General features: G+C 38.4%; 1 protein-coding gene across 1 annotated transcript in view; it reads left to right on the top strand.

Annotated features, from left to right (window-relative positions):
• Positions 1–12,645, top strand: part of LOC107715547 (contactin-5-like) — a 248,178-nt gene that overhangs the window by 165,244 nt on the left and 70,289 nt on the right. Inside the window, exon 3 of the mRNA XM_016521699.1 lies at positions 8,291–8,494. Within this exon, the coding sequence (XP_016377185.1) occupies positions 8,291–8,494 (204 nt within the window). The remainder of the gene's footprint in view (positions 1–8,290; positions 8,495–12,645) is intronic.

Below are 12,645 nucleotides of genomic sequence, written 5' to 3'. Positions count from 1 at the left end.
CTTTGGCCACACCCAGATGAAGAAATAAAAGTACAATTTATCTCAAAAAAATGAAATGATGCCTTTTAAATAATTTAAAATGTAATATCAGTTAATTAAATTTGTGATGAAACAGAAGCTGCAACCATTTTTTTAGGCATACACACAAAAAATATCTCAAACCATTGCACAACACAGGGAGCATTGATGTTGACTGTGTTCATTTCATTCGCATACTTCAGGCCATTTCTTCTTCAGTCATACCTGCGCTTACTCACATTATCAACACTTCTCTTCACACGGGTACATTTCCCACTGCATTTAAGCAAGCTCGGGTAACCCCACTGCTTAAGAAACCCTGTCGAGCACTTTTAGAAAACTACAGACCGGTATCCCTTCTTCTGTTCATTGCAAAGACACTTGAGTGAGTTGTGTTCAACCAACTCTCTATGTTCCTCGCACAGATCAACCTCCTGAACAACAACCAATCTGGCTTCAAAAGCGGCCACTCAACTGAGACTGCCCTGCTCTCGGTTACTGAAGCCCTGAGACTGGCAAGAGCAGCTTCAAAATCCTCAGTACTCATCTCGCTGGATCTTTCTGCTGCTTTTGACACAGTTAACCACCAGATCCTCCTGTCCACCCTCATAAAGATGGGCATCTCAGGAACCGCACTCCAATGGTTCAAGTCTTACCTCTCAGGTAGGTCTTTCAGGGTATCTTGGAGGGGTGAGGTTTCTAAGTCACAACTTCCTGCTACAGGGGTTCCTCAAGGCTCAGTGCTTGGACCTCTTCTCTTCTCCATCTGCATGTCGTCATTAGGATCTGTCATTCAGAAGCATGGCTTTTCTTATCACTGCTATGCTGATGACACTCAACTCTACTTCTCATTCCAACCAGATGATCCGACGGTAGCTGGTCGCATTGCAGTCTGTCAGAGACATTTCTAGCTGGATGAAGGACCATCACCTTCAACTCAACCTTGCTAAGACAGAACTGCTCGTGGTTTCAGCCAACCCAGCACTTCATCACAACTTCTCTATACAGCTGGGTTCCTCAACCATAACTCCTTCCAGGACAACCAGGAACCTTGGAGTTGTGATCGATGATGTCACGTTACACCTCTCTTCATCAGTTTACACTGGCTACCAGTAGCTTCTCGCATCAAATTCAAGGTACTGATGCTTGCCTACAAGACAACAACTGGTGCTGCACCAATATACCTAAACTCGCTTGTTCAAACTTATGCGCCCTACAGAAGATTGTGTTCTGCAAGTGAACGATGTCTTGTGGTGCCATCCAAAAGAGGCACAAAATCACTATCACTGACCTTTTCATGGACTGTGCCCAGCTGGTGGAATGACCTCCCTACCTCAATTCGAACAGCTGAGTCTTTGGCCATTTTCAAAAAATGTCTAAAGACACATCTTTTTTCGCCAGCACCTGACAAACTAATACTAGCACTTGCTTAATCTATTCTATTCTGTTCTATTCTATTCCATTCTATTAAGTTAAAACCCTAGCTATGTGCTAGACTAACTGAGACTTATCACAGCACTTGTATACTGTTGCTCTCTCATTTGTCTGATTGCTTCTATTGTTCTCCTCATTTGTAAGTCGCTTTGGATAAAAGCATCTGCTAAATGATTAAATGTAAATTTGTTGCAAGGATTTGTAAAATAACATGTACATTATTATTATAGGGCTACCTTAAACAGCATAAAAATAATATCAAAATATAACGGTCCTGCCTGTTGTTGATAAATACCAGTAGTAACGTTTTACAAATTGTTTGATCAATTGTCCCAGTGTTTACTAAGCCATGGTCTCTTTACCAGTGCAGGGACTCGTGTGCACGATCTAGTGATTCACTACCTAGGGAACTGACTGAGACACAGTCTGCTTTGATAACAGCCTTGTGAAAGGATTCAGTTGTTAATTTTCTGTTGGAACGGCGAACTCCTCTTCCGAAGTGACATTCACGAGACCAGAAACACCATTTAGACAATTGCAAAAGTTTGCACACACAAAAACCCATTCAACACGCCAATGTTAACATAAAATAAGCGCATTACTGTGGTTTACATTACATATTTCGTCGTATTAAGCACAGATGGCTTATAAAAGAGAATGGCCGCGCAATCTCTTCATGCCATCTTTTCACTTCACGGAAACACAAAAATATCATACAACACGCAAAAATTAAACGTAAAATTCATTATAGTAACACAGCTTTTGATATTAAGTGTTTTATGGGTTAAACAAGAAGAAATACCATGTTCCTTTAACTTAAACAGCTAATTTCCCTCAGACATATTCATACAACGCTTATTCAATGTTTTTTATATGTTGTATGTTTTTGTATAAATATGTTTTAAATAATACGTTTACAGCTTTTTAATATACTAGTTTTGATAAATTCAGACTAAGTAACGTTACAAATATGTATTCAGTTCCACTTACCTGATGCATTAACTTGACAAACACTTAACATAAATATTCATTTTTCTTCGGACATACGACTTATAAAACACTTCTAAATATCCACTCAAAAACATCGGATATGCTGTACGTTTTTGTCGATAAATTTATTTTAAAAAATAACATTTATAGTGGCACTTACCTGACGCGTGAACTTGACAAGATGGCGCTGCTGTTTCTCCCACGAAGTCACTCAGGCTCGCGCATGGGCAGAATGATCTCAGTGTTGTCTGGATTAATTTTTATTAGTTTAGTCAAACATTGACATTCTGAATGTTGACTGGATTTGAAAATAACCCTTCATTCATTGTTTTTTTAAATATATTTGTGTATACTTAATATAATATATCCTCTCAACTAAGCCCAAGCAAGAAAATTAGCTCAACTTAAATATTGTTGCCCTTCCAACATTTTGTTAATTGGATTTTTTACAGTGTGGTGTGGTCTGGGTCCACTTGTCCCAGGGTCACTGCAAATCAATGCAAAGCTGTTCTAAGTGATCATCTTTATCCTATGATGATACATTTCTGTCCTGATGGGAGTGAACAATGCCCTTATCCATAGGGCATGAGGGGTCACTGAACAGTTTGATGAGTATGGAAATGAAGTGAATCATAGGCTATGGCATTTGCAATAGTCACCAGTTAAACACCTATGAGAGTGTTAAACTGCATCCTCAACCACCATCAAAACACCAATGTCCTGTATAGTTCAGATCAAACACACCTGAAAATCTAACCAAAGTCTTTAGGAATACTTGAAAATTACAGGCAGGTGTGTTTGATTAAGGACAGAGATAAACTCTGTAGGCCAGTGTCTCTCCAGTACTGAAGTTGCCCATCCCTTCAAAACAACCAATGATTTCTTGGAACGGGGTGCCCATTCCAGTTCTGGGTGAACTACCTTCCTGCAGAGTTCAGTTCCAACCTCTCTCCAAAGCACCTATCTGCAGTTATGTAGTGTTTCTGAAAATCTTGTTTAGGTTTGTTTGATTAGGGTTGGAACTGAGCTTACCAGGAAGGTGGACCTTAAGGAACAGGATTGGGCACCTCGATCTTTAGCCCTATTCGGACAGGAACATCTCTGTGTTTATTACAGAAGTAGGAGTATGATGTAGCCCAGGTCAAAGTAAGGCATAATTGATAATCACAGTGCAGGGAAATAAATAGGCAAATTCTTAGTTGTCCAAGAAAAGTTTATTTCAATAAAATAAAATTTAAAGTTACATTGTTCATACAAATGTAATAGAAATATGTTGCCGTAAATCTTACCCAATGAAATAATGGATTGAAGACGACGATCCACGGATCAGCTGATCCGGAGATGATCGGGAGCTCCGCCCTAGAGAAAAAAGTTAGCCAGAGAGAAGGTGAATGGGTTGAACTATAGAAAGAGACGTTTTGCAGAAAGCTCTGGAAAACGTGGATGTTAGAGAAAAAAGAACCGAAATAGAACCTAAATCTAAACTGTCTTTGTAAATCCTACCTGTCTTTGTAAACAGGTGTTACAAAGAGGTTTTTTTTTTTTTTTAATGTGGGCATTGCAGAAGGGTCATAAGATGTGGTTGCATGCATCATATATGATGTATATGTCTTTCTTTAAAATATTTATTGATATTTTATTTTTGATAAATTTAACATGAGTTTATAGAAGTGGCTGCTTATAATAAACCCAAATAAGTGTTGAAAAGTCTAGAAAGGTATATTACCTGATGCTGAGTCAGTTTTCACAATTGGGCCATGCTTTTATTATTTATTTATTCATTTATTTATCTGTTCATTTTTTATTTATTTATTTTTTATTATTAAGGGGGACATGGTAATGGGGGGGGGAGTGTTCTCTCAAAAAAGTTGTCAAGAACGGTGTGTAGATGAACATGCACAAAGATGAAAGTGAAGGTTTAACAGTCTTTAATATAAGCCACATAAGGTAATCCACACAAGCAGGGCTGGAAAGACACATATACATCGACGCTGACGATACCTGACAAACTCACACTAAACAGACAGGAACTTAAATACACAGACAAAACAAGGATAATTAACAAGACACACCTGAACATAATGACGAACTTGAATCAGAAACCATGACAACAATTTAGAGAAAACGGTGCAAACTCAGGCCCTGTCCACACGAACGCGGGTATTTTCAAAACCACAGCTTTTTCTATGCGGTTTGGCCGTTCGTCCACACGCAAACGCAGCACCAGGTTACTGAAACCAAACATTTTTGAAAACTGCTGCCAGGGTGAAGATTTTCAAAAACTCCGGTTGCAGTGTTATCGTGTAGACAGCGAAACCGGAGATGTTGGCTTGTGAAGTCGGAGCATGCGCAGTTATCTCCGCCTACTGGAAACTTTTTCAGGCTTCTGATTGGCCAACATGGCTTTACGGTTGAGATTATATCGCAACCTGTTGGCTTGGCATTCTCTTGACAGTGCTTCATAGCATGCTTTTGCGTTTTCATGTGGATGGAGATTTCTTTTTTTTTTTTACAGAAGAAGGAAAAACTCAGTTTATAGAAATACCCATGTACGTGTGGACATGGCATCAGTCCAAATTAACCGAAACTGTGACAAAAGTATTAGACTGCCCTGAGAAACTTTATATTTGCTTGCAAAACATTTGCGTTCTTTCACAAAAGTATTGCATTCCCCTTAGAAACTTTGTGTTCGGATGTAAAACATTTGTGTTTCTCAGGGGAATGCTAACATTTTAAAACATATATTTTCCTCTCAGCTTATTTAATTTAGCATCACCATGTCCCTTCAGAGCCTCTGTAATATTGAACGGTAGAGTATGTGGAAGATTAGTGCGCAAATGGTAGCTCAGGTAGATCAAAACACGCAAGCAGAAATGTTGAGGTAATACAATATCAGACATTAACACTCGGATAGGATTAACTTTCTCAGAAAACCACTGAGTTCCATTGAGTTCTGAAAAACAGTAGGTAATTTGCTCTGCTTTTCTCACACGACGTCTGTAAAATTCCATAGATTTGAGAAATTGAGATGCAATTAAAATACCAAAAGTAGGAAAACTAGTCCTATCCGAATCCCCTTTTTTTTAGCAGTTCAGATTCTTTCACATTCACCCTCTCACGACAGGAGTGACTATGCCACAGTTTTCTGCTGTTCAAATCCCTTAGCCATTTTCTTGCCTTTTCTTAGTCATCCCAAGATGGTTTGTTTTGCTCAGATCCCGAAAAAAGCACAGTCCATCCATAATTAAAAATGTCTTCGACTTCAAAGCTTAATTACACAAAATCAAGCAGGTCTTAAAAAGTTCAAAATCCACAACAAATCACCTCAGAAAGAGTCAAATCGAATGTCGTACACAATCCTACATGCTTCTGTTGAAGTTTTTAAAGGTATTCCATGAATGTTAATCAAATGCATTTCATATGCTACGATTTAAAGCTCCCAACATAGTAACTAGCCCATGAGATCCTCTTTCACATGGAGGTAAAGCACTGGATCTGTATGTCTGGATTTCTTTACTCCTCCCTCTCCTGCCCGTCTCTTTCACACAATTCTCACCGCTTGCCTGTCCATTAAGCATTCAGCCAGCCATCCATCTATTCATCTTTCTATCCATCAAATTCGGTATTCGCTTTTTCTGTTGATTTCTGTGTAGGCAACTGTCTAGACACCTGTCTGCCATTTTTGGATCAGTTTCCTCTCTTCTTTAAGCATCTGAAAGCTGGGAGTAACATTTCTTTGTGGGATTTTTTTGTCTGCCTGAATAGGGATGCATGCACATTTGAGACTGATTTTTTTTTTCTTCTATGTGAGAAAAGGAGCCCTCAGTGTAGTTCTCAGTCTCCAGTTTTGAAGCTATATTCTAAAGGTTCAGGACAGCAAAGGTCATATTTTGCAAGTATTAAAAGGCCTGACTTTAATTAGGACCTCATAAATGTCAGCTCACTTTTTTCCTCAAGTGCCTCTCTGCACAAACACAGATCCATGATTTGGGCGGCTTTAATTTCTAGAGGTTACTTCCCCTCTCTCCGGGCGAGACGGTATATAAACGATTCCATGCCATGCGAAGACTGAAGCATTTAAGTTGTCATTTGTGGGGTTGTCCTCATTACTGAGCGTCACATCTGTGAGTTTAGTCAGATGGCTTGGTGCGTTGGTTTGTCACTTTGCTAAAGTTCTAATTGGCAAACAGCAGAATGAGGAGATTTCAGCAGGTGTATAATGACTATTTAATTAAGATATTCAATAAGTCCTTCCTCTTTTGGCACTGTTTTTAACACAAATGGGCAATTTAGAATAATTTGTCGCAATTGTAAATCCACAGCATTGACTGACGTGATATAATAGATAATTAATTTCACTCTGCCATGTTCTATTGCAAATGCCACTCACACAATGTTCATGACACATATAACTTTTTGCAACTCTAATTTTCCCGTGATGAGAAAAAAGCAACAACATAAGAACAAGGTGTCAAACTGTCAACCTTTCTTTTCCTTTGTTTCTCAATTGCGCATTTGTCTTTCAGATAAAAAAAAGACTTGCATAAATTAACCCTATCTGGCAGATCAGTTGTTCCAGTGAATAAATACATTAATAAAATTGATAATTACTTTATATATAAATATAAACATGTAATACACTACAGAATTTCAATTTATTTATTTAAGAAAATGGTAACACTTTATTTTTTACAGCGTCCTTGTTACACATTACATTAACTTACTATTATAATAACAATAAATTAGATTTGTAATTGCAATGCATAATTACACGCAAGTAACCCTAAGCCAAACCCTAATCATAACCATGTAAGTACATGTAGTTAATTAATATTACTCAGTACTTAAATGTATAATTACACGGTAACAAAACTTGGAAAAGCAATAAAACAATGTTAATATTCTAAAATGACTGAGTTTGTTACTGCAGTAATTGGATATTTACATTTTCAGAAGAAATTATTTGCTAAGATGTTCTGAGATGTTTCTAGAGCAATGCCAGATGTGATGATGAGTCAACGCTCAAATCTCTGGATATTCTGATATTTTATTCCCTCGTTCAGTTTCTGTAGGATTTTTATATCTATATCTTGTCCACCAAATAAAAATTGTTTGTCTGTAAGTCTGACTGCTTTCACACACTCCTTAGCACACTGCATGGTTTGAGGAATATTTCATGTATGTAGCACATGTGTGGGATGAGTTAAGCCACTGTGCAGTTTTTGTCCGATTTTGAACAGATTTCTGAGTTGTACGGGCTGAATTTCAACTTTGTTGCGTGTCATTTGTTGTGTTGTTGTAACGAGAGACAATTAACTTCCCACGACTGCCAATCAGATGAAGTTCTGACATGTAAGTCATTCTGGTCGCCCCTCATGAGGGTATCACACTGTTGAAGCAGAGCAACAAACCGATTGCTCTAAACTCAATATTTTTTTCCCTCTTTGTGCCTACGCAAAAGCAGAAATTAAACCATGGTGACACGATGTGTGGTATGGATGGGAGCGATGGAGGCTCCACAGTTCCGGGTTTCCACATGTTTATTTCACACATATAATTTGAGTAGTCAAGTCGCAGCTTGACGATCGGACCTGTATAGTGTGAGCACCTAAATCATGAGCTTTGGCTTTACATCACACACAATTTACTTGTACAGTGAGAGTTATTTAACAAAAACATTGCTGAAATCAGTAAAGTGCCGAAGTTTAATACGTACCGTAGGTCTAGAAGTTTGTTTAAATCCTTAACCCTAAACATGAGCAATAGCAATCCATGCAAGTATATCTTAGAGCCTGGCATTATGAGTCTAAATTGTTAGATGTAACAGCCCTCTCTGTCTTATTTTCAGATTTTGCTAGAGCCGTTGCCGGGAGACCTGTGTCATATGCTGCAGTGCTGCGGATGAAAGCAGACAGTTCCTCATCCTCCTCACTCAACTCCAGGATGAGGTTAAGGAACAACCATGGAGTGGGATCATCTAGCCAGGACTGGCCTCCGTTCTCCAGACACAGATACTCGGCCCTCAGCTCACAGGAGGACTACAGGAGCGAAGGTGAGAATGAGGCTGAATCACACAATCCCATGCCAATTCACAGACGCATGCTGAGCACTTACAAACTCACTCTCACAAATCTGTGTTCTCGTCATACTGGAGTGAATGAGTTCTTGTTTTACTTCTAACTAACTTTAGAAGTTTGACCTCAGAGTGAGTGGCTCAAATAATGAGTTGACTTAAATATGCCTTTTTTGTTCTGAGCTTTGGACCACGGTTCAATCATAAGGCCAGACTTAACTTGACTAGCTCTGTTTGCTCACACTCAACAGTCATCTTTCTTATCTTGTTGCAAAGATCATTGCTAGTCAACCGTATAAAGTGTGTTTTGGACTCTGCAAGGTCGAAACTTTCAAGACTACCTTGGTCCAACAGCTTTTCCAGTTGGGTTTTGATGGTCCACATGCTAGACCTGCCCCAGACCAGCACTAACCAGCATTTAGGACCCGATTTGATTTCCTGGGGCCTAACAAGCCAAGGACTGTGTGTTGGAGTCTTGTGTAACATTGAAAGCGACCTAGACATCTCACCAATGATTCATGTCTCTATTCAGTTAGAGTTGACAGGGACCCCGGCCAAACAGAAATTGAACAGGGATCATTGAAACATCGCTGCACTTCCCAAATTCCCAGCCTTCCGTCAGCCTGACAACTGATGGATGCTGTTGTCACTGGGAGAAATATATATTTCACAAGTGAACGAGAAAGCTGCATTATAAAAGAGACCTTTACAAATAAAATAAGTTATGTCAGGGTTCCTGTTGGTTCGTCGTATATGAATCTATTTGTTGTAATTTCAGAAACAAATTATTCTGCAGCTGTTGACTGTTTAGGTTATTTGAAGGACATTTGTTCGCACTTTGGATCAAGTGTTTTTGACACAGGACCCGTTAACCAAACAGTTCAGGTAAAGCCAGATTAAGGTGGTTGCTTGGCTAGTTTTACATGGTTTGTATTTGGTTAAAGATGATAAATAGCTATTTCTCACAAAGCCAGAGTTCTGACTTGCATGTCCATTTTGCCCCTTTTTCTGCCCACTTAGAGAGGAAGAGACGTCTGACAGACATATAAAACAACCATGTCTGTGTTTTTATGTTGTTTGGAAGCAAGTAAATCTAAAATGAGCAATAGATTGGAAGAGAAATTTATGCATTCAAAAAACAGTGCAGCAATATCTGTGAATGGTTGTATAGAAAACATCAAAAATGAATGTAAATGTGGGTAGACTAAACAAGCCTGGACTTGAGCTGAGACCAGACTTTTGAGACCAAATTTGAGCTGAGTAACCTTGAATTTATGTAAGTATGTATTTATTTTTATTATTTTTTTTTATTTAATAGATTTGCTTTTAGCCAATGGATTCACCAAAGTCACCAAACAATTGAAGTGGTTATCAAGATTATGTAGTACTTGGTTATCAGGAAGTGTTTAACAATGCGTTCGTGGTTCAGTGGGAACAGATGAATTAGTCTGATTGGGTCAGAATGGGGTCACAGGAACTGTCTTATTCGAGATGATGCAGTCAGTACTGCCAACTTTTTCCGGATCACCACATTCCATCGGTTTAGGGGTCATCCAGGAGACGACAGGGGAGCCAGAACAGAGCCGTCACGTAAATGAGGTGTGTGTCGCTTCCTACACCACACCGTGAGGACAGAGTAATTGTCAGTGAGATGTGTCCTCTCTGTGTAACCCGCACTCTTCAGGTTGTCGTGGAATTGTAATGCAGAAGAGCTCATGGGGGGTACGCAGGGCTGCTGTTCTCCCGGTGAGGCTGACGGATCACAGAGCACTTCTGAGATGACTGATTTCTGTGACATTATCAAGCTGCTAAATCATAAAACACTCAACATTGCCCCATACTGAGACTACAAGCTGCCTCCGACAAGCTGCACAGCACCGCAGACAGATAGATACAACATCTTATTCACATACACTACAGTAATTCTCCATTCACCATTTAAAACACACAACTTTTGTTCACTGCGTAAATTTGCAGTTGCTAATAAACAGCTCAGTGTGGTCTCACAGCTGATACAAAAGTGGCCTCACAAAAGTTTTAGAGATGAATATTACGGAAGCATATTAGAGTCATAAAAGTGTGTGGGCAGCAGTAATTATTCCCTTCCTACATCTAGCACACTGTTCTTTCTCAGATATGGAGTGCATAATAAATAACAGCCTACTGTAGAGTACTGTATATACCTGCATTTTTTTGTGTGTAGTAAGTAGATGCACTTTTGTGCTGTTAGATAGCTATTAGATCCCTGTACTACATTTGTGACTGCAGACAGCTAAAAGTAACTCTATTGTAAATGCATAAATGGCTTGTGATAATGATAAATTGTAATTAATCGTGATTAAGTGGGTTTGCAAGTCGGGTTGAATGACTTGTTTGTAAATCTGCCTGAATAAGAAACGAGGAGTTGGGTTTTGTCAAAATGAACTCACTGAATCGGTCAACAACTTATTCACTGACTGAATCAATGGAAACAATTATTGACTAATAAACTCACATACTTACAGAACCAGTCAAAGCAGTTTTTGAGTTAAAAATTCATTCACTGAATTGGGGAAAGCAGTTATTGAGCTTGAAATTTTGAATCACTCAAAGCCTTTTTTAATCAATAACTCACTCGTTGAATCAGTCATGTGGTTCTTGAGTTAACAGCTCTCTCACTGAATGAATTGGTTGTAATAGTTAGCGAGGGAACACACAACTACCTTATTGAATTGGTTGAAGTTAGTGAACTACTTTTACTGAATCGTCGAAGCAATTCTCAATAACCCACACACTAAACTGACTGAAGCAGCTATTGAGTCTTATGGAACCACTTGCTTTTGATGCTTAGAAGCTCATCTTTGCAGTGGATATATAGCATATGTCTAACTTTAAAAAGTGCTTTTAAATTTGCTGCCATTTTCATAATGTGATAAAAATACTTCTTTATTTGAAAATGTAATCTGTGTCAAATATCGTTGAAAATATCTAAACCAAGTGTGCCGAACATGACCTAAAAAATGAAGCCAAAACATTTTGATCGCCATCTGGTGGCTGGCTGCAATATAGGTCAAATACCCCGCCCTCTCCATGTAAACAAATGGGACGTGAGCCAAAATAAATAAAAGAAATAAATAAATAAATAAAAATAATAAACAAACTAAATAATCAAACTACACTTCAAATAATTTTTTCCCAAAGTTGTTTTTCATTATTTTAGGTATTTTGTTGTCATGCCAATGTATGCTCAGGTGTTTGTTTTTCTAATAAGTTTGCTTTTAGTTAGTTATTTAATGCTATATAAACAGGGTGTGGTGTCATGATTGTGAGCTTGTGATTGGGTCTGCGGGAGGTTGGGCGGGACTTTGAGACCACAGCTCCACCTTAAGATCAGTACTGTGCAGACTCTGGTTCCAAATGCATCACTACTCTGCAAACTTATGCGCCAAATGACGTCATTTTCACAAGATGATGGAGGCCATACTGAGATGTTTTGGCTTCACTTTTCTAAGGTGGACGGAAGTGGAGACACATTGTCCATTTTTTTTGTTTTTGTTTTTACAGTCTATAGTCTCAATTATAGCAGAACACAAACAGCCTATTTTGTTTCAGTTAGAGATCAAACTATACCGAGGTTTTGTATGAAAAAGCACCACAGATGTACATGTAAACAGTATGTTCATGATGTATTGCACCACATTTTGGTTTGTGACTTTGCGAATTTCGTTAGAGCAGGTGGTCTCAACTCAAACAATTCACATAACATAACACAATCTTGAGATAATCCACAGTAACACGCCACTTAAGACTAAAGCTACTGGACATCATTTGACAATGTCGGGAAGTTTAACCAATGGAAACTAGGTCTCAGGTATGGAATGTAAAAAATGACCGTGAATTTAACGGTAAAAGACTGTAAAAATGCTACAGTAAAAACCTGTTAAATGGTTAACGGTAAAGTCCCCTACTATATACGGTGAAAAACTGTATTGGACATTACATATTGGACATTAATTTTACGGTATTATACTGTTTTTGGAAGTGAAAAAGACTGTATAATTTACAGTGAATATCCGTAAATTGACATTCCCAGAATTCCCTGCATTACATTTCAAATTTGATGGTTTTTTGTTGAAATAACTATGTTTCTT

Source organism: Sinocyclocheilus rhinocerous, unplaced genomic scaffold, assembly GCF_001515625.1.
Source record: "Sinocyclocheilus rhinocerous isolate Xijiao unplaced genomic scaffold, SAMN03320098_v1.1 scaffold29, whole genome shotgun sequence".
NCBI lineage: Eukaryota > Metazoa > Chordata > Actinopteri > Cypriniformes > Cyprinidae > Sinocyclocheilus > Sinocyclocheilus rhinocerous.
Note: the sequence above shows the minus strand (reverse complement) of the source record. Positions and strands in the feature narration are given on the sequence as shown.